Here is a 26,073-nt window from a genome sequence, read left to right as displayed (position 1 = left end):
TGTTAAAATGTAAACTTTTAGTCATTTATTGGATAGTAGAAAGGTTCTGCTACATAAATATGGGCTCTTTTTGCTAATACAATGCACATATATTGAGAACTAGCACCATTAATTCATGCTAAATTACTGAAATCTTCACAATTCCAGCATTTTAGTTAAATTTTAGACGGTTTCCGTGTAAAACGAAAGTGACCGCATTCGTGTTCATCCAAAATATTGAAATGGAAGTTGTATTTAATGATAATACATAACATATATAAAGATTGAGGATGAACACGGATGCGGCCACTTTCGTTTTTGACAAAAACCATCTTAAAAGTGACATTTTTTCGCATATTTGGTAGATTTCTCATATTTAAGCCAGAATCGGATCGTTTTTAATGATTAAATAGTTAAAATCTTTCACATAAATTAATTGCATCATATGAAATAGACACTTAAGTGTTCAAAAAGTGGTCAAAATCTTTCGTCAGATGAAACTGAAATTTGAGGCCAAAATCGGTCCTTACCCAGTTAACACAAAAATATTTTGTTTATGTTTTTAAAATATTTTGAAAAATGTTGTGAAAATATCGTAGAAAATATTAAAATAACGTGCCATTGTTTGGTTTCACAAATATTTTCAAAACATTTTCTATAACATTTCCAGAATATTTTTAAGACATCATTAAAACGTTTCTAAATTTTGTTGACAATGTTTGTAAAATGTTTTATAAATGTTTGTTTTATATTAAAATATCCTTGAAACATTTTTAAAACATAAAACAAAAATGTTTTGCAGGAAATAATGTTGTGAAAATGTTCAAAAAACATTTTACAAAATGTTTTAATAATGTTCATATTCTCAAAACATCATTTAAATGTTATATGAATATCATTAGAAAAATGTTTTCTAACATCATTATTCAAACGTTTTATAAAATATTATAAAACAGTTGATTGTGTTTGAATATGGGGAGATCCTGGGTCCCCGCATGGAGCTATAATTATGGTTTATCTAATTCCAACTATTTCTCTTCAACTTTGTCTAGTTTTCTCATAATCCTAGATCTGCATCTGAAAAACAACTGCTGTCATACTGATCTTTACCCAACATCTCATTTTACAATTGTTTGTTGATTACAGTTGAATCAGCATATATTTTATTTACTTTTGTCAGATTTAGATTGATATCTCATTGACATAACCCTATTTTTTGTATTTATTGAACACGTAATATTATATAGTTTGTCATGGTTTTACTTACAGAAAGGTATTCTTTTTTTCTGATTTTAAATATCTTTGCGCATTTTTTTTAAAAGTATTTCTTGATCTCATGTTTGATCACAGGTACCCTCAGACATTTTTCTGCTTCTGCATAGTTTTTTAACTGTTTTCTCTGCTACCTTATAAGTAATTAGTCAACACTATACAAGATAGAACTACAATCATAAATGCAAAACATTTATTCAATATTTTCATATCACTGTTCTTTTTCAAAGTTTCCTTTGTTCCATTCTTTTTATTTCCTTTGACATCTGCTGGCTTCTGTAAAATAAAGTGTAAGCAAATTAGTCCTTCAGTTTAGTGATTAAACAAGTGGCTGAAATTTCAGTTAATTTAATCAAAATTACACTATAAACTATTTCTCTTCATTAAATCCAGCGGTTTTACAAAAATATATTGAAAAGTGTCAACTTATCAGTGTTAATTGATTGTGAAGCAACAATTGTAGCTATTTTAAACATCTAGAGTTTTTTTTATTATTAAACAAGTGTAACGGTAGATTTCACCAGTTTTTAAAATAAGACACTATAGTTTTCTCAACTATAAAGAGTAGCCAGCCATGAAGAACCTTTAACATTTTCTTGGTCTTCCATAAACAAAAAAATTTTGTAATGGTTATTGTATATTTTTGTGCAAATACATGTAATGTAGATTGAGGATTTAAAATAATAAATACCTTCAAAAAATTTGCTCTTCCAGGATATTTGTAGTCATTTCTAAGCTTATATTCTTCTTTAAAATCCCCATTTCCATTCTCCATTTTAATCTGCATTTCAGAAAATTCATCATAAATTTTGGAACGTCTAATTGATCCTACAAAAGTTAAAATAAACAAATGAATAAAATATAAGTTAGAAAAAGTCACAGTGTAATAGTCAGCTACAAAGGCCACAACATTTAAAAGTGAACAGCTGCTCCATGTATATAAACAATCCAGTGTTATTCAAATTGGTTAAAGCTTTTTTGAGTTAGTGTCGGACATGTTGATGCAACAGATAGAGGAACGAACAGGCCGACCGACAGACGGACACAGTATACATTACCATAATACGTCCTGTAAAGTCGTATAATTTAAACAATTCTAACAATGAAAGGAATGGCATAATTTATAAAGTTTAACGAAAAAACAAATTTGTCAGAAATGAACCGGCAACTACTGAATCAAACTCCTGTCTTGGGATCGGCACATAAATAATTATCTGGCTGGGTGGTAGGTTGTTACTTGTAGGGCTCAACACAAAAGTACAAGTTACAAAAACATAAAACAATATATTATAGAGGCAACAACACTCGCTTTGTCAAATAGAAAAAGCTTTGATAATCATTGCGTATTTGAGATTCCCTTGATAAGTAGATGTGTAGCCAGCGATGGAGCAAATAAAGTATTGCCCTGTCTGTTAAAGCAAATAATGGGCTGACTTGTAATGCTTATAACAGAACTTTTCAGACATGCTCAGTGGTTACAAGTGATTGCATTTATAGACTTTAAAATAATATAAAAAAAACCTTAAGTTTAACCCTGTTTGTATAATTCTAATGTTCACTGGACATACACATCACAACATCAAGGCAGACTAAATTATCATCATCCCCCTTTTTGTATTTTACTTGCTTACACTCGTATTTATTGTTTGAATATATTAAACAAATTAACCAAGATATTTTTAGAAGCATAACAATGATTTATAAATGTGAACTAGTGTCATATCTTACCAGTTTTAACGCATGATAAGGTTATTCTTTATTTTGTACGTTTCCTTTGTCTTTGTTTACAGCATGGCAATAATTAAAACTTCCGGTTACTGGTTTCAAAATTCCTTTGAATCATGTCCGTTGATCATCGGGAACAGTTAGATTTTAAATGTGTAAACGTTTGATGTCGGTAGTGGAATATAAAATCCGGAAAATAGCAGTGCGTGCACTATATAATGCTATATATATATGGGATCGAGGTACAGCTCACATCTCTGTCATTTATTAAATAAAATAAAGTATTTTACATAACCTAAATCAATGTTTGAAAAATATTGTTAAAACATTTTCTATTAAATATTTTTTTGTAAATGTATTCATAATATTATTTTAGAATGTTGTTAAAATATAAGCAACAAAATGTTTTATAAAGTCATTTTCTCAATATTAAATGCGAAACGTTTTTAAAATGTTTTGGGGTAAATGTGTTCATAATATTATTTTAAAATGTTGTCAAAATATTAGCAACAAAATGTTTTATAAATTCATTTTCTCAATATTAAAAGCGTAACGTTTTCAAAATGTTTTCATCAAATATTATGAAGAAATGTTGTTAAAATATCTCAAAGGCATGTTATTTAAACATTTCATGAAACATTTTTAGAAAATATTTTTAAAACATCGGAGTGATATTGTTAAGAATGTTCTACTTATATACTTTTAAAATGTTTTTCAGAGGTAGAACCTACATATCTTCTGAACATTTATAAAACATTCATACAAAATATCTTAAAAAATATTATCGAAAACATTTTTATGAATATTCTTACATCATTGTAAAAATATTTTCAAAAAATGTTTTAAATAAATGTTTTAAAAATCAAAGAAAAAATATTCACATAACATCACGAAAATATTTGTTTGACAACGTTTTGATAAGACATTTATACAACCTTATAAAAATGTTTTGAAAATGTTTTGTGCTACCTGGGTACCGGACCTACTCCTTTGTAATGAAGTGGAGACCAGATTGACCTCGTACGACAATCAATAAAACATATTTATATCATTTGCATCCAAAGTTGTTTAATCTGATTCGTAAAAAATATCATTGAATAAGGTTTCCGTAATGGTCTTGGTATCAACTTTTTTTCAATTTTGTTATGAATTCTACTTAATTCGGTCTGCTTATGGTAAACACGTATAGTATTATGAATACACTAAGTATATATCTGTATATTAAACACAACGTTAAAAGCTGTTTCCATAATGTTGGCGTACATAATTGAGATAATGTTCTGAATCCAATTAGAAAGCACCACTTAACAAATAATTATTAATAATTTTTCACGGATTATATGCAATTTTCCTTTAAAATTAAGGAGTAAATTTGCTTATGAATGTTTATAAACAATGCACTTCTGCTGCTAAAAGATAGAAACGTTATTGTACTCTGATTCCTAAAACATTGTCATATAGATACAAAGATTTGATTAGTACAGTTTGCCGTACCGTAAGAAAACTTATTAAAAACGGAATTTCATATCCTAAATTTTACGGCAATATCGTACTAAAAGCGCGGAAATCACTTTGTGATCCATGTAAACTTACCTAACAATTACACAAACTTATTAGTAAATGTTGACTTACCAATGTTTTAAATAGATCTTTGAATATAGTTTACATTGGCACAAATATCGATTATGTCATCAGCAATATAAAACATAACTAAATTTGTATTAATTTCAAACGGGATATATAGAAACACATCCATATTTTTTTTTTTCTGTAAAGAAGTTTACTCTTAACTGTCCTCTTGCCTGTCGATATATTTATTTTTGGCATTGCACAAGTCATGTCATCTTTTACTGTCTGTGACGTTTAGATACAAAATCTCCGGGATGTGTTTAAGCTGATTTTGGTCTCTGATGCATGTTTTTTATTTTCATTATTTTTTTCTGGCTTTTCACTAGCTATTAAAAGGAAAGACTTCTGTTTTTCCTTTTGGTATTTGATATTTCAAAAAGAAAAACGAATGGACGCTAATATAACACGGAACCAGGAGAAAAAGGAAGAATATTATAATTACAATTTGACATATCCCTGCATGGCTACCTTTAGTGTTCGTAAATTTCAACTGAGTCACAATGGCGTCCGTAAACCTTTCAAAAAAATAAATCAAAATACATTGTATTCCATGTAGAACCCTTAGTATAGTGACACCCTTGTACAAACCAACCAAAGAGTATTTCTAATTTCTACATTGTTCTAGAGGAAGTACAGATCCGATATATCGTATTTACAAATAGTAAATGTAGTGTTATATTTCAACATATGCGCAGACATGATCAATATGAGTAATCTGTTTTGAGATCTAGTTCGAAAAATAATTGTTCTAAAAACAGATTATACATTGTATGCTTACAACCAAAATAATGAATACACATCATACACATGTAGCGGATTTCCATCTTACTACGAAGTCACTAAATGAAAAGTTACTCAAACAAAAAAGGGACAATTCAGTAAAAACATACGATAGTAATCGTCTGTTGAAAAAAGGTTTAGCAACAATAGCAAAAATAATGACATTTAAAAATCAGGCCTCTTAATGTATGTGCTCTGACTATTAATTAGTATTGTATTTTACAAACTACGTACATCCTGTCCTATGAGTAGTGCCACCAAATAAATCACTAATACTGCATGGACAATACATGTAACGTTTTTTTTTTATTTCTTTAAAAATCCTCAGTTTATCAACATCGTCTGAAGAATACACAAAGACGTGTGGGCATTAGTAATTTCAAAAGAGGTAGATTTAAAAGAATACACAGCCAACATACATGTACATAAACATGATAAAGCAAGATGATTTGTTTCAATATCTTGATATCCAAAAGACTTAAGACCAGTTCAGGGTTTTCATTTATAGTTTTTATAGACCGTTAGTTTTCTCGTTTGAATTTTTTTACATTGTCATTTCGGGGCCTTTTATAGCTGACTATGTGGTATGGGCTTTGTTCATTGTTGAGGCCGTACGGTGACCTGTAGTTGTTAATTTCTCTGTCATTTTGGTCTCCTGTGGACAGTTGTTTCATTGGTCATCATACCAAATCTTCTTTGTTTTATATTTACAGTCTAGAGTTATAACACGAAGAGAAACAAATAAGTTGTTTACAAAACACTACATTTTGTTTACTATAAAAAAAAAGAAGTAAAAACACAAAAATGCTGAACTCCGAGGAAAATTCAAAAAGGAAAATCAAAAATCAAAAGGCAAAATCAAAAGTCCAAACACATCAAACGAATGGATAACAACTGTCATATTCCTGACTTGGTACAGGCATTTTCCAATGTAGAAAATGGTGGATTGAACCTGGTTTGATAGCTAGCTAAACCTCTCACTTGTATGACAATCGCATCAAATTCCATTACATTGTCAACGATGCATGAACAAAACAAACATACTCAAAGAGTAAAAATATCAAAATAGGGGTACAGCAGCCAATATTGTGTTATCATCTTAATATCACTATAAAAACAACAAATGTAACGAAGAAGCACAAAAAGGCATACATCAAATTTAACATACTCATATTGCTTTTCTTATACGACTTAATTTATCTATGTAAAGTCTACCCGTAAAGGATAGAAGGTCTCCAGTACTGGTGCAAAATTGCGCGTTTGAAATTCGCACAGGTAGACACAAAAACAACTTTGTCGTTCGATTGACGGCATACATAAATGCAGAGTCACGTAAAGTAGATATAACAAAAAACAGACTTAACAGTAGAAGTAATAATAACAAATAAAATAATTGTGTGGTTCAAAGCCTGACGGGATACATAAGAACAGTTTCACGTCAAATGTATATCACAAAAAACAGACTCAACAAAAAAAGTAGTATTATTGAATAAAATAGTTTTGTACTTTAACCTATAATGGTTTACTTTTTAAATTGTTATTTGTATGGAGAGTTGTCTCATTGGCACTCACACCACATCTTCCTATATCTATTGTCATTCATAGTATATCAAGATCCATAAGTAAAAGTAATAATAATAAATGAACTAATTTTGTCGTTCAAAGTACGATGTTTTACATAACCACAGAGTCACCTCAAAAGAATATCTAAAAAACTGATTTAACAGTACAAGTAATATTAATAAAGACAAATAAAAGAATACTATAACACGTTATTAAGATGATAACCAACGTCAGTACGCAAAATCTATACTTCAAGGCCATCTTGTATTATTTGTGAAGGTGATACGGAATATTCATCAACAAGTTATGGGTATCTTCCGATGCACTTTTTTAGAAAAAGGACGAGACGTTCTTTGACATACCCCTGGTTCATCAACCTTCTGCTCAGACACTGGTGACGTTTTATAAAGTCTGAATAGGAGCTGCAAGCTCTTGAATACCTGCAGTTGGGAAATGTATATTCCATATGCAGGTGAAGTTGGTATATTACTACTAAGGTGGGGGAAATTGATAATTTCAAAATTAAAATCGTCTCGTTTGTCATAGATTCTGGTACTGAGATGACTGTGTATGTCAAATTCGAGGTATAAGTCTAAAAATGAGGCGGAGGAAGCCGTGTCTGTAGTCTCTTTAATTTCTAGTTCTGGTATGCAGTCACGCATCCAATATGGCACGATTAGACCTGGTTATACTAGCATTTTGTAATATAATCACAATGAAATACTAGGGATGTACGCCTCCCGTGGCAGTATGTCCTCACTGTGTTGAAGACCCATTAACGGCTGTCGGCTGTATATTTTTTTAACTCTTAGGTCGAGTTGTTATCTATTTGACACATTTCCCATTTCCATTCTCTATTTAATAGAGCGTAAACAGATTCTTTCAAAAAAGATTCTTTTGCTATCGGAATTCGGATTGATGTTGGAATTCGTGGATTTTAAGTGTCAATATTATGCAAAGGGTTCTATCATGTACATGTAACATGGGATGCATGTTGTTTTAATATAAAAGTGTATTTTACCGAGCCTCATGATCCTATTCAAAACAGGGGATCCTTTTGAGGGCTCCGAAAGAGTTATTTCAAATTGAAAAGTCACCTATTACCCTATTCATCGTCAAATTTATTAACCATCATTTTATAAAATTTCTAACCATTAAACTTGGCCGAATGTAAAATTTTAGAATAACAAACCTTATTCAATACAATGGATAGACATGACTACTGTTACATTATATATTCATTGAATAATTGAAAATCGCAGAGAACAACATTGCTCTAACCACAATAGTAACATAAAAAAAAAACAGAATTGATACAAATAGTCAGGATGGATAAGAAGATCCTGCTCAACATGTGGCATGAATATGTGTTGCTCATGGTAGGTCAAAAGTGGGTGTTTAGCATTATTCGGTGATTTCATGCTGGGAGGACAGGATAGTGGCTACAACAATTAGAAAAAATCTGTGGTCATCCGTTATAAAATATTTTGTAAAGGTCATCCAAATTAAACACTTTAAAGGTTGACTTTAACTTTATGAAATATCTTCTTTGTAAGCAGCAACTAATATCAAGGAAATAACCTATATTAAGTTGTATAAAAAATGTATCACGAAAATACCAAACAAAGAATATTAAAAAGAAAAATTCCATAAAAAAAACTGACACAATCAAACGTCATCAGTCAACACAAAAATGGCGCAAAAGAAAGTAATACTCACAATTTGAAGGCAAAAATCAGCTTTATCAATTTAAAGATGTTAGTCAATATATGAGGCAAACTTACGGGTAAATGGTAGTATATATCCTTCCATTGGCGACAATAATGACATAACTTACTACTTTTTATTATAAAAACCTGGACAAAACAGCTATGTGTGGTATTAATACTTTATTATTCTGTTTTAGAAATTGAAATTGAATAGTATCATAACCAACTTCCAACTGAGCTTGTTTATGGTAGCAATGTCAACAGTCATTTTACATAAAATTTATGACAATGTTGATGTCTCTTCGAATAATTCTCAAGAAAATATTTCAATGGGTTTCAAATTGTCTTTTGTAAATATACACACTGCAGTAATTCATGAATAAATAAAAAAAAAACAATATACAATATACTCTTACATGGAATCACAGCGCTACTTAGTTGAATTCCTACACCTGCATTTGGTACACAAAAGGCCAACATAAAGATGGGAAAATGTAATACTACTAATCCCCTTAATTTTATCTGTGGTATTTTCCATGTCAAGTTCTATGAATTTGTTAACATGTGTTTTACAATGTTATGAAATTTTGAACTATTTAGTAAAGGTCCATCAACTATAGTGTAGGGTGTGAATTAAGAGGATATCAATTCTTCGTTATTTTTCTTTATTTGAAAAATTGTTGTATTGGGCCTGTCAAGTATGAATAAAAGACCAAATCGGCAGGAGGGGCCACAATTGGTTTCGAATTGACAACTCAGTCGGAAACCAGGTTGAAATAGAACAAAAGAATCGAAGCTCTTTGTTAGATAAGGCGATAAATGTTTACTGTATTGTTTACTATAGTGACAAAATTTTTAAAAGTTAATAGAAACAAACAAAATTGCAATTTTCTTCTCAATAACGAGGTGTTTTATTTTAAAAACACCATTTGCATAAGTTTTCAATTTATCTAGTACATAGTTAAACAGAACAATTAGATATCAAGTCGACGACATGGGTATCTTTCAAGTTGGATGAAGAAAATGCATAACCTCCGATTTTTATGAAAAAATTACCACGGACGGAAAACATATCAATCTATAAGTTTAGTAATTTTCGTTTCTGTCCTTTCATTATGTGACTGAAGAAAAAAATCCAAAAAATGGGTAACAATTGTATCGAAAAGAGAAAATCGAGTGCACTTTTTTTATGTTAGGGCGTGTTTGAGTTGAGTATTTTGTCTTGATATCGTACAAAGTAAGAATATTTCATACATCGTCTCGCTTCAGATGAAATATATGGGTCAAGTGAAATACCTATCTAATGAGTCACAAAAACAGAGAAGGTGTGTTCGAATAGCTATTTTTTTACTGAAAGTACTTGACGACAGTCTTTCAAGTTGGATGATGAAAATACATATCTTCGAAAAATTCTGATTTTTTGTGTGTGATTACTAGGGTTTATAGTCTTCATACACTAAAAAAATCTAGTCTGCCCTTCCACGAAATATTTAATTAGAATTTTTTTAAATGTTTATGAATTTTCGAAAATTCCACCTGACAATCGATCAGACAATAGTTTTAAGTTGAATCAATGCAGACAAGATTATTAACTGATGCTCATTAGCTAGTTGATACATTTGTCTTTTAAAATACAACTGACATATAAGGATCGTAATGGTGCAATGTGGATAAATTTATCGGTTTCCAAGAGCAATATTGGTAGCGCGTCATCCCTACAATGGCTTCCATTTCTACGATTGTGAAAATGAACTGGCGTAGTGGGGAGACAATTTTGACGAAGTAGACTCCTGACTGAACTGTCATAGGTGTATCTTATTTCTTCACAAAACAATCTATATCATTTGAATACCACTGTGGCAATGTAGTTACAGGTAAAAAGTTATCAAGCATGCTGATATACCTTCATGGTGAAAACTTCCAGTGAATAACATGTATATGGGAGGAAAAGATCACTAAAGATGCATTACTATGACATAACTATGTTAGGAAAGCAATCCAACGGGTCGATCAAGTATACCTTAATCAAATAAATGTTAAAAAATTAATGTTTGATGATTAAGGAAGATATATATATATATATAATTAACAGATACATTTCATTGTTTAGAAAACACGGAAAAGCCTTGTGTCGCACTTGCGAGGATGTATTAGGATAATAATCTGAATTTCGGAATCCGGAACAAAATCTTTGTTCAAATAAGAGAATTTGTTTATAAATCTTTTATTGCTATAAAATAAAGGACTGAAATTGACACTTACCATCATCCCGAAGGTACATCCTCACAATAGTAATAAAGGCTACTTCTGGTAGAGTCAGAGTCCAAGATGCTGTTGCTTGTCCGTTCACGGTAGATGAGCACCCATCTTTCCAGTTATTATTTGCAGGTCCTTCAATTGCTAAGTTTGCATGGTGTTCAGTACCATCTTGATCTATAAGCGTTGTTTGTTGTTTTACCATTCCCTTCAGTGCAAGATTTGCTGAAAACAGTAAACATTCAATACATTATCACTTGTTTGTCGTTAAATAACAATGGTGGTATTTTCAAAGTTCAATCCTGATTTTAGACAGAGAAAGACTAAGATTTATAAAATGCGACAAAACTCAGGCAGTATAATAATATACTAGTAATTATCATTATTAATGCATTAGTAAGTACGTGATAGGAATAAAAAATGCTTGTTAAATTTAAAAAAAAAAAAACATTTTTTTAGCCATATTGGAACACCCTACGATTGATAACTATCCCCTTTATTTACAGACCTCAGATATTCCAGCTATTTTATTTAGTTATAATGCATTGATAATTATTTGGTGAGGATAAAACATGTTGGGAAATATATCTTAACATGTTCATTCTGTCATGGAAAATTGAACCCTCTAATTCGGAAACTAAACCCTCTATAGACCTCATATTTTCAAATTGACATAGCTACTTAACTTTGGAAAATTTAACTTGCAGTGAGGTGAGGGTTATGATCCGTGTTTAAGGCCTCACTATGATGTTAAGATGAAGAACAGCAATAAAGCGCTGTTCGTTTGCGTATTGTGTGTGTTTTTTGTGTTATGAATAGATAACCTGTAACATTTTTTTTTTTATTATTATTCATGCGTATCAATTAGGATCGTTACTTAGACACATTCATTTGTATATTAACAGCATTTTGTAATTTAACTGATTTATTTTAATATAATAGATTGAAATTTGTAAATGAACAGAAATAGGAATCGAAATTTATAAATAAACATATTTATTGCAGTACATATTGTTCCCACATTTCATAATGCACTGTTCCATCTCTTATCACCACTAACGATTGTCTTTAAAAATCAATGAGTTGTTTTAAACTTTAAGATATAAAAAAGATGATGTGGTATGATTGCGAATGAGACAACTTTCCACAAGAGACCAGATGACACAGCTTTCTATATGGAGCATAAGGTTTTCCATTTGGTTTAGTATGCATGGTGAGCTTAAGTTGCTAACCTTTGTGTCATTTGGTTTCTGATGGGGATCGCGGAGTTGTCAAATAGCAATCAAACCACATCTTTTTATCTTTTATACATTTCAGAAAATGTTTGTAATTTTATAAAGTGACATCTTACAATTTTTAGTTATGAACTACTTCATTGATACTTACTCTGTGCTGATACAATCACCAAACATGTCTGAATAATAAGAAGAAAACCATGTGGTGGCAGCATTGACATCATCTGAAACTGTAAAATGTGTTTATCATTAGATAATCAGCCAGATACTTTTTTTTTTATCTGAAGACACTTTCGTGAAGAAGTTAACAATTTGAAGTTTTCTTCAGTGGAAACCTTAAGACCAGCACAATGTATGGTTTGATTATTCTACTGACCATTTCTAGTAACTGTTACTCAATTTAAAATATTGTGTTGTCATTTTCAGGATTTTTATGTCTATATAAAGCCAGGGAAAAGCCGATCACAACATGCTAAACAAAACGAATCTGTTTTTTAACGTCACCATAAATGTATTTAGTAATGCCTAGAAATCCTTTTAAAATGATTAATTTTAGAAGAAAAAAAGGAGTATTTAATGCATTATTTACGACACTATATAACGATAATACACCTCCCAAGGGTTCCACGCATCGCGATTCAATCGATATAGGAATTTATCCTTGTTTATAATATTCATTAAGTTACAATGTGATCTCATGTGCTCCGGAAGGTTAAACAGATCTTTTTAATGTTATCGGGAACCCGGTAAATAGTCTAAATCGGTATGCCGCATCTCAGGGGTTATCTTAGAAAGTGAAAAGTTCTTGAAACTCCCGTTTTTTGATAACTAAATGCATTACTGATAATGTTGTGTGTTTTGAGTTTTTTTTCGTTTGCCAATTGGTTCACTTATTCGTAAACGATTGCTTTAAGTCTGTTTATTTATACTTATATTGTGATCATATACATGATATATGTAAAGTCCTTGGTTGAACAATGTGTCAGCTCTGCTTTAGCTGATGATGAACAGATCGATGATGCCGAGTTTGCCTCAAAAACTACTACGACCATAAAGATTAGATGCAGCAACCCATGTCCAGTTTCAGCGAGGATCTGTCAAAATGTTCCTTTTAGATTTTTCCTACCATCCCCAATGCAATGGTTTGAACCCGATTTTTAGGCCTAAACAACATATTCTCACACTTCCAGTCATACCATTTTTATTAAAAATATAAAAGTCGTGGTAATCATACCCTGTTCGCCTGGTTTTTGTTCATATCATAGCTCACTTGTTGAGTCTTTCACATCCCCAAGTGCGGATATTTTTCTCTTTCCAGCACAAGATTATAACTTTTGCGAACCAACACTTCATGTCAACATTTTAAATGTCTTTGACAGTCCAGGGTGAGTCCTGACCTACTTCTCGCCATTTGAGGGTTTCCTCATCAGTATTTTCCAAAATTTCTACCTCTTGCGCCATTAACTCTCTGATCAGACATATTTGTAATCTTACAATCCATTGTGTTTATTCTATCTGTGGATTTGTTTTGGTGTATTTTCTTTTTTCCACAAAATTACATTTTCCCACGACCCCAACCCCCACTTTTTCCCTTCAAACCCAACCAACAACGTTTTGCCCTCTTAACCTCGTCAACGAGGGTGCAAGATTTTCGGATTTTTAGGTGCGGTCCCAGCAGAAATTACCCTCAAAATGTTCACGCGTATTTCGATTTTTAGTCTCTTGTTACTGCGCGGAATAAATTGACTATATACCATTTGTTCCTCTTTTTATAAACTTCCGAATGAGATAAAATGTAGGTCTGTAATTAAGGGCTGAAGGGTCGCAGCAGTCCATTCCATTATTCAAAATATCCATTGCATAATTCAAAATTGACTGTTTCTTATTTTTCACGCGTATTTTGACATTTACGTCCCCCGTAACCCCTCTAATGGTAATTGCAGCACATATCGTTTATACTCAATCTATTACTCTATCAATAAGCTTTTATTTGGTGTATAAAGTTTGCCTTTATTAGGGACTGTAGGGTTGCAGTAGTCTATTCTATTATTCAACAAAAGCTATTTCTTATTGTTCAAGCGTATTTCGATATTTCTCTAATATGCGTTGCGGAACTTGTTGACTATATACATTTTGTTCCTCTCGTAATCAGCTATCGAATGAGGTATAAGGTTTATCTAAAATAAGGGGCTAAAGGGTCGCAGCAGTCCATTCCCTTATTCAAAATATCCATTTCATTATTCAAAATTGGCTCCTAGTATTTCTTGATTTTCATGCGTAATTTGGCATTTGGATCCTTTGTAATCCCTCTAATGGTCATTGCGGCACATATCGTTTATACTCAGTTTATTCCTCTATCAATAAGCTTTAATTTGGTGTATGAAATTTGCCTTTATTAGGGACTGAAGGGCTGAAGTAGTCCATTCCATTATTCAAAATTGGATAGTTCTTAATTTCCATGCGTATTTTGGCATTTAGGTCCTCCGTAACCCCTCTAATAGTCATTGTGGCACATACCGTTTATACTCAGTTTATTTCTCTATCAGTAAGCTTTAATTTGGTGTATGAAATTTGCCTTTATTAGGGACTGAAGGGCTGAAGTAGTCCATTCCATTATTCAAAATAAGCTACTTCTTAATGTTCAAGCGTATTTCGGTATTTAGGTCGTTCGTTTCTTCTCTAATATGCGTTGCGGAACTTGTTGACTATAAACATTTTGTTCCTTTAGTAATAAGCTTTCGAATGTGGTAAAAGGTTTATCTATAATTAGGGGCTAAAGGGTCGCCGCAGTCCATTCCATTATTCAAAATTGGCTATTTCTTAATTTTCACGCGTATTTTGGCATTTAGGTCTTCTTATATTCGTTGCGGAACATATTGACTATATACATTTTGTTCCTCTTGTGATCAGCTTTCGAATGAGGTATAAGGTGTATCTATAATTAGGGGCTAAAGGGTCGCAGCAGTCCATTCCATTATTCAAAATATCCATTTCATTATTCAAAATTGGCTATTTCTTAATATTCACGCGTATTTTTGCATTTAAGTCTTCTAATATTCGTTGCGGAACATATTGACTATATACATTTTGTTCCTCTTGTTATCAGCTTTCGAATGAGGTATAAGGATTATCTATAATTAGGGGCTAAAGGGTCGCAGCAGTCCATTTCATTATTCAAAATATCCATTTCATTATTCAAAATTGGCTATTTCTTCCTTTTCACGCGTATTTTGGCATTTAAGTCTTCTTATATTCGTTGCGGAACATATTGACTATATACATTTTGTTCCTCTTGTAATCAGCTTTCGAATGGGGTATAAGGTTTATATATAATTAGGGGCTAAAGGGTCGCAGCAGTCCATTCCATTATTCAAAAGATCCATTTCATTATTCAAAATTGGCTATTTCTCAATGTTCAGGCGTATTTCGATATTTAAGTCCTTCGATACTCCTGTAATATGCGTAGCGGAACATACTGACTATATACCTTTTGTCCCTCTCTCAAAAAGCTTTCGATTGATGTATAATATATATCTGTAGTTAGGGGCTGAAGGGTCCTGCCAGTCCATTCCATTATTCAAAATATCCATTTCATTATTCAAAATTGGCTAATTCTCAATGTTTAGGCGTATTTCGATATATAAGTCCTTCGTTACCCTTCTAATATGCGTTGCGGAACCTATTGACTATATAACTTTTGTTCTTCTCTTAATAAGCTTTCGATCGATGTATAATATATATCTGTAATAAGAGGCTGAAGGGTCCTGCCAGTCCATTCCGTTATTCAAAATATCCATTTCATTATTCAAAATTGGCTAACATGTTTAACCCCGCCACATTATTTATGTATGTGTCTGTCCCAAGTCAGGAGCCTGTAATTTAGTAGTTGTAGTTTGTTTATGTTGTTTATGTGCTACATATTTGTTTTTCGTTCATTTTTTTTACACAAATAAGGCCGTTAGGTTTCTTGTTTGAATTGTTTTACATTGTCTTATTGAGGCCTTTTATAGCTGAATATGCTGTATGGGCTTTGTTCATTGTTGAAGGCCGTATGGTGACCTATAGTTGTTAATGTCTGTGTCATTTTGGTCTTTTGTGGATAGTTGTTTCATTGGCAAACATACCACATCTTCTTTTTTATATTTCCTCAGTTTTACGCATGTTGTGGCATTTAGGTCCTCTGTAAACCCTCTTATGGTCATTGCGAATCAAAATATAGCTTAAGTGTCAACAGTTGTTTTTTCTATATTTATTTCACTATTCACCGCTTCATTTTGAATAATGAAACATAAACTATTTCATTATTCATTATTCATTTTTTAATATTGAATAATGAATAATGAACTATGAATAATGGACGTATTTCAGCGCGGTTGTAATATATGCATAATAAAACGACCATGAATTAATAACATTTAATCTGAAATGTAATACACATAGTTAATTTTCCGGCATTTGATGGCTTAATATCGTCAGAAGAAAACAGTCTGTAATTCTTTATCTTATTTAAGCCAATAGTTGTTGCTGAATATCAACCACATCATGAAGCAACCAAACAGAATTCATATGTGGCAAGTCATTATTTAAAGATGGCGTGTATATCGACTGAAACTAAAAGCTTTGCCCCGTTATTCGAATAAAAAAAAAAGCTACATGTAAAAAAACAAAACTCAATCTCATTTCTTTACGGAAAATGTGAACGGCAAATAAGTTGATATAAAAAAAAGAAGACGTGGTATGATTGCCAATGAGACAACTCTCCACAAGACACCAACATGTCACAGAAATTAACAACTTTAGGTCACCGTACGTCCTTCAACAACGAGCAAAGCCCATACCGAATAGTCGGCTATAAAAGGCCCCGAAATGATTATGTAAAACAATTCAAACAAGAGCACTAACGGCCTTATTTATGTAATGTTCTCTTTCATCTGCACCAAGCGGGTCATTTCATAGGTCGCCATATCTTGCATACATAATCATATCATATGGTTTTGGAAGGCGCCGAATTACATTTATCAATTATAGACTTTTGACAAGATCAACACATTATATATGCGTCTATTCAGATTATATTGACCGAGGACAAAGATATTTTATCGCCACCTCTTATCTTGTATCCGTGTATTTGTTTATCTAATGATATTTTAATGAACAACTTCTCTATTCATTTTACATCGGATGACCGTGAGGGCATTCATGTGTATTGCTGTCGCCTAGATTTCCATTACGTAACCTTCGTTTTGAGATTGTAACCGATCTATAAAATTGATAAAATTAAATACGCGGACATTATCGAGTGCAAAATTACATTCCTTATCGCTTGTTCTTAATTCATTTTTAAATGTATACTCCTAAAAATATGTGTTTTTGAACATAAATTAATAAATTATAAAAATGCCGTTAGAAACATCAATAAAGTAAAAAATCTTTGATATTTATTCACACGTACAGAAAAAGTGTGTTAACGCATGCGGAAGAATATCTCAAAAAGGTTTGCAATCTCCCATGTAGAGTTATCTGTCTTTGCTCTCTCTGCGTGGGACGCTGACGTTTTGCAGTAAAATATGAATGCCCACTCAAAGTCAATCTATTAGACAAATCGAATTATTACAGAAGAGTGTCCACCATGCACTTGCACAGAACTATTAGTAATATAGTGCAATATAATGATATACAAATAGATGGAAATTATATATAAATGTAACTGTAATTTACAAATATTAAAATAATATATAACAAAAAAACAGAGTACACTGATTTGTATCACAGTGACTACTACGATGAGGTTGACTTTATCATCTTCGCACGGACTTGTCTCAGAAAAATATTTATCTGTTCTTTAACGTCACTTTCAGGTAAAGAGATTTGATTTGATTTTCTGAGACAAGTACGTGTGACCATCCACAAGAACCTGCGGTCATCCGTTGTTCAGTACTTCAGTACTTTGATTCATATCTTTAACATAAAGAAGTTCTAAAAAAGTAATAAAGCATAACAAGGGTTTTATATTTTTTACAAATGTCTTATTAACCTTATTCTATCTTGATTCATTTGAGAACTCAAATCGTATCAATGACATACTGCACATTTAAGGATTTTTGAAAACTGGGAGTTAGCTGGAAATTGTTTCATGGTGCTTTAAACGGATGAACAAGAGGGTTAAGAAATTCCAACAATACAGAACTTTCTTAATTTATAATCAGTAGCAGGAAAATTGCAGAAGAATTTAAGCCTTCCCTTTCGTGTTAAAGTCTGTCACAGTTTTCTTTCCGTTATATAGGTGATTTTTCAAAAGAATTTTGACTTAATATGTTAAGTCGATTTCAAGACGAACAAGATTGCATCAATTCAAGAGGGTTTCCGCCCTTTGCGGATAATTTGGATTGAATCATATAAACTTTATGCCTCGCTAAGTTTCTAATCTATACGACGATATTCGTTGAAATATTGAACAAAAAGATAAATTCATATCGACAACTGTGGAATAATTTTTTGATTATAAATGTACTTTGTCGGTAAACGTGAAATGTATTTGTAGCTTTAGAAACAGGACGAAAAGCGAGGCTGGTCGAATTTTCTCCTGTTTCGCAGCAACTAATACATTTTATATTTCTGACAATGTACATATATTGTTTACAATTTACACCTGGTATTTGAGCATAAGTTGTTTAAATCTTAACCATTGTCTCTGATTTTTACAATTATTGAAACGCGGACTCAAAGAAAACCCAAAAATGAACTGGGCGCAGGACATTTGAGCGAAACAAATAAAACTACTGGGGGACATTTGAGCGCCAACATTAGAGCCCATTTAAGCGCCGTATTAATCCGCTCACCTGAATTTTCGATAGCCAAAGACTGGTCATACAGTCAAAAAATCTGAAATCGCTTCTAGAATACAGTCAGTTCTAGACTGATCGTACAGTAATTTATTTTGGGATCCTCAAGGAAAACATATTGTTTTATGGGAAATACGAATATTCTACTTAAATACGAAAAGAATATTGAAACAGTATATATTTAACTGTAAACTGATGCAAATATTTGCAATAAAAGATTATTTGCTTTGTACTACGAGAGCAAAATTGTCCATCGATTTCACTTTTTTCTACCAAGTTGATGTGATGCACACGTATATTTTATATTCCAATGCATGTTTTTGTCACAGTTACTCATATTTATGATGCTATATATACCTTAAAGATGTTCAAAGCTCTTTGTAGATATAGGAGTAAACAAATGATGAGAAAAGTTACCGTAGGCAAAACCGTCCTGTTAGCCAGTTGGAAATCATCGCTTCGAAAATCGCGACTTCCGGATAGCGTACAGAATAGTATCTACACTGTGATATTGGTTTTATGTTTAAGTTGTTTATATTTTCATCATGGAAATACAACAACATATACAAAGATACGAAGTATAGAGGAATGTGCACCACAATCGAGAAAAGAGAAAAAGAAAGAGCAGTTCATAATGCAATTATATGAACAGTATTGTACAGGGGGTATATCTAGAGCCCATTACGTACGTTCTCTATGTTATGAATTCGAGGCTAGAACAGACTTTTAACATTTGATTTAACCTTTTAGACTTTAAGTTCTGTATTTCAGTTGAAAAGTTTTATATCGTTTTATGTTGTGCTGTCTTGAGTCTATAGTGCTGTATTTTAATGGACAGGTTTTATATATTTTTTATATTGTGCTGTCTTGAGTCTATTAAACATTTTTTAATTTATTATAAATTATTTATTTACTAAAAAGGGTTAAAAATATTTCGCTAAAATAGGTTTAAATTCGGGCGCTCAAATGGACTCTACATTAGCGCTCAAACGTCCTACTTTTTTTCGCTCAAATGTCCTATCAATGCGCTCAATTGTCCTCCGCCGAATGAACTATTACCCAGAAAAAAATATTACCGATTGATCAACATGGAAGCGGGTAGCAGGAAAATTTATTTGCACATGTACAAACAAAGCAAAAAAAATGTTGTTTATCTGTTATTTGTATACAATAACTAGCTAATTGCAGGATAAAAGCGAATTACCTAACTGTAACCATTTTTTTTAAACTGGTGAAAAAATTAAATTGTGTAAAAAAATAAATAGATTAGCTGCCTATGTGGTATGGTTTTTTTGTTAAAGGCCATAGGGGGACCTATTGTTATTCATTTCTTTGTCATTTAGTCTCTCGTGGAGAATTGTCTCATTGGTATTCATACCACATCTTCTTTTTTTATAGATAGTTAGATTTTTCTGAAATTCAAAGGGAAAATTATGTTATGATGACCATTTTAGCAACGAAATTATTTATTTATTCTTATAGACAACAAAAGAAACGATATGCACATCACTTATATAAAACAAGAATGTGTCCATAGTACACGGATACCCCACTCGCACTCTTATTTTCTGTGTTAAGTGGACCGTGAAATTGGAGTAAACACTCTAATTTGGCATTTAAATTAGAAAGATCATATCACAGGGAACATAAAATTGAGAATGGAAATGGGGAATGTGCCAAAGAGACAACAACCCGACCATAGAAAAAACCTACAGCAGAAGGTCACCAACAGGTCTCCAATGTAGCGAGAAATTCCCGCACCCGGAGGCGTCCTTCAGCTGGCCCCTAAATGTATACTAAGTTTCAAGTTGATTGGACTTCAACTTCATCAAACACTACATTGACCAAAAACTTTAACCTGAAGCGAGACAAACGGACGGACAGACGGACGGACAGACAGACGCACGGAAGGACGAACGGACGCACAGACCAGAAAACATAATGCCCTCTACTATTGTAGATGGGGCATAAAAATAGAAGAAAACAATAACAATTTACTAGAATATGTATTTTTTTTTGTATCGTTCTTGATGACACGGTTTGAAAAGTTACCGGACTAAATACGGATAAATCAAAGTCATTATCTAAAGTTTCAAGTTGCGGGATTTAATTTCGAGTATGGCCAGTGAAGGTGAAACAAGGCTGATAACCATTTCATTCAGAAGAAATATGTGTATGCGTCATTTTTGTGGATTACAGGATAAGGCAGTTTTTAATATGAAAAAAATAGATTTTTTTAGTGTAAATACAGCTTTTTGTTACACCCTTCTAAATGTGTGATCCAAAATCGGATCAAATTTATCCAAAATCCCTGTTTGTTTTTAAAAAAAATGTCAGATAAAAGGGGGGGGGGGTCAGGTACTTTTCAGGAAACCCACCCTTCTCAACAAGCCTTGTCGGGGACGGAGGAAAAAGTAAGTCTTAGGAAGGTTATTCAGAATAATATTCACATCTGTTAAGGGAAATGAATGGAAATAAAATCTTTAACATTTTGCAGGATTCCTTAGCTGCTACATGAATCGTGGGAGACGTCATTGCATTTGTAGCATTAATCTGGTTCACGTTTCTCGCTATATGAAAAACCTACTGGAAGAGTAATACAATCATCCTGGTCTCTTGTGAAGAGTTGTCACATTGGCATTCGTACCACATCTTCCTTTTTATATCGTATTGTTCCCTTGGAAACTAGAGTCGTGTCTGTATATTTGTTAAAATTTCAACAAGTAAAGTGAACAAATTTTCAAAGCATGGATGCATAACGCACACTCTTAAAGTAGAGCAAAATAATTTCCCATAAAACTAGATATCTTGTATGTATATAGCATTTTTACACCAATCAATATATAAAAATCCACAGTTTGTTAGAAAGCTCAAACTTTTGATTTTCTTTATTTTCAAAATGCATATTGCGTTTTGTTTTAATCTGTGTCAAAAAAGCGTTTACCAGAACGTAATAGGTGTTTGCACATAACGTAATAGGTGTTTGGACATAACGTAAAAGGTGTTTGCATATAACGTAATAGATGTTTGGACATAATGTAATAAGCATTTGCACATAAATTACATGGTGTTTGCACATAATATAAGCGGTATTTACACATAACGTAATATTGTTTGCACATAATGATGTAGTTGTTATACATAACTTAATAGGTATTTGCACATAACGTAATAGGTGTTTGCACATAAAGTAAACGGCGATGTTTGCACATAGGGTGAACGATGTTTGCACATAACGTAAACGAAGTTTGATATAAAACGTATCAGTTGTTTTCACATAATGTAAAAGGAATTTGCACATGACATAATGAATGGTCACAGAAAGTATTAACTGGACGGCAGTTTACTTGGAATTCAATAACGAATAACGTAACTTTAAAATATTGCACAAACAAACAATGAACGACAACTGTAAACGCATTTTTAGCGAGTGCATAGTTTGTCAAAGTTTATGTTAACGTCAGTTGTAAACGTATGTGAGAAACATCTGATCAAAACATGTGCGCGCTTAGCCGTTTGCATCGTTTGTGTTAGAAACAAATGCACTCTATGTATTCTAAATATGTCATGTCAAATAAAGGCAACAGTAGTATATCGCTGTTCAAACTCATAAATCCATGGACAAAAAACAATGCAGATGAATGGTCGATACCAAAATAACACATACTATTAGTGCCTTTTAACTATTATCAGTTGCCATCTTTAAACAGAAAATTGAAAATCGTTTTGAAAATCAAAAATAAAGGCAGAACAGTGTCAAAGCATTATACATGACAACATTTCGGCAAATATCCGTTTGCAAATTAAAACTCTCACTTATTTGAGGGACATGCTACATATTGCACATGTACAATGTACATTAATTGCATTACCGGTAACAGAGAAGCTCTCAATGATTGATAGAACAACATACTGTTTGGCCACCATTTGAAACAAATTCTGAGATAAAAATATTAACCAATAGTCATTCATGTAATTATTTTCTTTGTTCCGTACTCGAATCTCTGACGAAATATAAATGTAAGAAGATGTTGTACGATTGCCAATGAAACAACTCTCAACGATAACTCTCTTTGTAAACAGGAAATTTAAAAAATGACCACATGAATGATATTCATGTCAAAATCGTGAGGCTGTTCCTTTGATATTGTAACGTTCGACTCCGTGTAATATATAATAAAACTTCGTTTGGAAAGGAGACCTAAAATTCAATGCATCTTGTACAGATACATACAAAAGTCGATTGCTTATAGGAAATATTGTTGGTCATTATAAAAATAGTTACAAGAGACAGAGAGAACCTTTATACAGCAAAAATGGTCAGATTAAAAAGATGAACAAATCATCAATTAACTCATTAAATAAGTTTTTACCGTTTTATAACGGATGTTTACTTACTTTTTAGAAGATTATATCGAAACGGTTGCAAAAAGAAGAAAACTGTAATCAGCAAAAAGTTTAGCACAATATCACATAGGAGTTACTGCCCTTCAAATAAATTTGTTACCCGATGATTTGAGTTCTGCATTAGAAGTACATGATAAAACCTGTACACATAATGTTGTTTTTTTTCAAATGAAGGATAGTTTGTTATAAATAATATGGTAAACGACGTCAAACCACGATAACACAATGTCACTACTGATTTAATCAACATATATTTCTCGAGATTAATTAACGAGTTTTGACGACAGAAAAGAGTTCTTTCAAGCGTTGTAAAATGAACATGGGTTTACTCACGAAACATACAATTGCGAAAAGGGCATCTACATTTTGTAACACCTAGTACAAAAGTAATAGTAAACCAGTATTGTTTTCCCGCTGGACGCACTTTAACAAATCGTTTTTATTTATTCATATTTTTACATGACTTGTACGGGACCCCTGTTATAAGGGTTATTGATCCTCGCCACATAAAAGCAAACTGAGATATCTCATACCACATTTCCTTATATCTATATCTTTACAATTAGAAAACATAGATATTTTGAATGCAATTTTATCTCATTTCCATAAATCCTCCCCACCCCCATGTTTTGATCATGCCAGATTCAATATTTAATGGATAGAACCTCCACTCAGAGACCAACCCAATACTACTTTGACCATACGACAGACATATAGGGAACAAATTTTGGTACACTAAAAAAAGGTAAACGAAAGAGATCTTCTATGAAATACGATAGTCCTACGTGTTTCGTGGACACTTTTGTGAGTTAAACACCAATTAGAAATGCACGAAAGGGGTTTTATATGCGGATACTTAATTTACAGACACGTATAATGCCATGAAGATTAATCATGATACCTTATTCACACATGCTTGCATTGGTTCAGTATAGAATATTATAAAATCGAATGCCTATCTGGATTTATCATTACGGATTTGAATCCAGTTTGCTTTCACACGAGGTTCTGTATTCATGGTAATTTGTTAAGGATGTTTTAGACTAATGTTCGCATGTAAACAATGTTCAAGCGTAAATGAATAGTAATATAATCTTATAAGGACCACAATAGCTTCAATTCCGCAGACAATATGATGTAAGTAGGAATAAGTTTTCAAACTACAAAACTCTGAATTCTTAAATAGAAGTTTAATCCGGAATGTGCGGAAACACAAAGAAGTTGTGTTGTGAAATCGGATCCTATTTTGTTTTGTCGTCCGAATAGGGTACTCAAGATGGGTTTTTTATTTTTCAATTCTCTACATAATATTCTATTCAAGATTAAACCTTTAAATTCAAATACAAGACTTCAAGTCAATGAAATAAAAACTCTTGTCATCAGACCTATTAATAACGTACAGTATATATAAATATATTGAGCTATGCGTTCATTTTTTTTGTAAGTATTATTTTACATGGAGTAAAGAAAAAATAGATACCTTCATTGTAAACAAAACAACATCACACTGTTTCCAATGTTAACCAGGAAGTACAAGACATACTATTCATGTATATATATATATCCGATATAGGTTTAGTTAGTAGTCAAAGCTAAAGCATCCAAGCATACAATATCATATTACGGTATTTAATAGTATAGGTATACGTTTAAATGTAAAGAAAATGTTGTTTAAAAGAGCCAATCATCCATGCACATCCCATGTGTAAATTTGTGTATTTGTCAAACATTGTTTAGTAAATAATATAACACGGTCATAACATACTACAGAAATAAATAACGCAGTAATATCAATTGGAAATAGAATAATCGTTTAATCACTGACCGATTTATTTTCAGTACTCAAAAATTGAAACGACAATTATGCTTTTAGATATTCATTGTCAATTAATCGTAGCAAAATTGTTTATGACAAGTAAACTCCAGCTCTCTTATATTCGGACCAAGCCGCAAATCTAAAGACCTGTAATCTTTTCGCTTACACTTTAGTTTACTCCTTATCATTAAATTTCCAAACACTTTAGTATACTCATTATCATTAAATTTGCATACCCTTTAGTATACTCATTGTCATTAATTTTGCAGAGTTTCAATTTAAACGTGTTATTTAATGTTCGTGCGGATAAAAACAAAAATTAAATTAGCATAGATAGATACTTTAAATTCAAACGATATTTATTATTAATTTTTAAGTAAATAAACTTTTGTAAACTGTAATTCAATGCATCGAACAAACATCATATAAAGGTATCGGTAGAACGGATCCACAAGTCTAGGTTGAAAACAACGTACAAACCTATGATTGTGTTGGATACAAATCGCAATTTTTATACGTATGCATGTAAATCAAATGTCGTTGTAGAGGGGTCTAAATACAGCACAAACAACATTTTCCAAAAGTTCAAAGAAAGTGAAAAAAGTATATTTATATATAACAGTTTCTTTGTTCATAATTGTTAACATAATGTTTTAAAGCTTTTATTTAGTTACTTAATTATAGTATATGCATTAATATAATGTTTTGTCATTGCAGGGTGTAATTTTGGATTACGATATACTAACTTCGAAATAAAGAACCCGTAGACCCTAAGATTGTTTATTTTGTGTGTGTACTGCCCCATAACAAAACTAAATATTTCTATTTATACACACACATTGTATTATATTAAAACTAGT

The 26,073-nt window shown here is 31.9% G+C and overlaps 1 protein-coding gene and 1 long non-coding RNA gene across 4 annotated transcripts in view; both read right to left on the bottom strand.

Annotated features, from left to right (window-relative positions):
• LOC143083050 (uncharacterized) overlaps positions 1 to 24,941 on the bottom strand; it is a 76,500-nt gene extending 51,559 nt beyond the window's left edge. Inside the window, exons 1-3 of one of the 2 annotated variants that reach the window (XM_076259188.1) lie at positions 24,878 to 24,941; positions 12,300 to 12,378; positions 10,920 to 11,138 (exon numbers count right to left, since the gene is read on the bottom strand). In XM_076259188.1, coding sequence (XP_076115303.1) covers positions 10,920 to 11,138; positions 12,300 to 12,378; positions 24,878 to 24,883 — 304 coding nt within the window. In that variant the 5' untranslated portion in view covers positions 24,884 to 24,941. The remainder of the gene's footprint in view (positions 1 to 10,919; positions 11,139 to 12,299; positions 12,379 to 24,877) is intronic. The other variant, XM_076259198.1, reaches the window with a different exon arrangement.
• On the bottom strand, positions 1,433 to 3,083 carry LOC143083129 (uncharacterized). 2 transcript variants are annotated; one of them, XR_012980558.1, is made up of 3 exons: positions 2,980 to 3,083; positions 1,943 to 2,079; positions 1,433 to 1,527 (listed from the first exon to the last, which is right to left on the bottom strand). It is a non-coding gene; the product is annotated as an uncharacterized LOC143083129 (long non-coding RNA). The 2 variants fall into 2 exon arrangements; XR_012980561.1 differs by having other exon boundaries at positions 1,943 to 2,032; positions 2,980 to 3,072.
• Positions 24,942 to 26,073: the final 1,132 nt, after the last annotated feature.

This window comes from Mytilus galloprovincialis, chromosome 1 (genome assembly GCF_965363235.1).
Source record: "Mytilus galloprovincialis chromosome 1, xbMytGall1.hap1.1, whole genome shotgun sequence".
Taxonomy (NCBI): Eukaryota; Metazoa; Mollusca; class Bivalvia; order Mytilida; family Mytilidae; genus Mytilus; species Mytilus galloprovincialis.
Note: the sequence above shows the minus strand (reverse complement) of the source record. Positions and strands in the feature narration are given on the sequence as shown.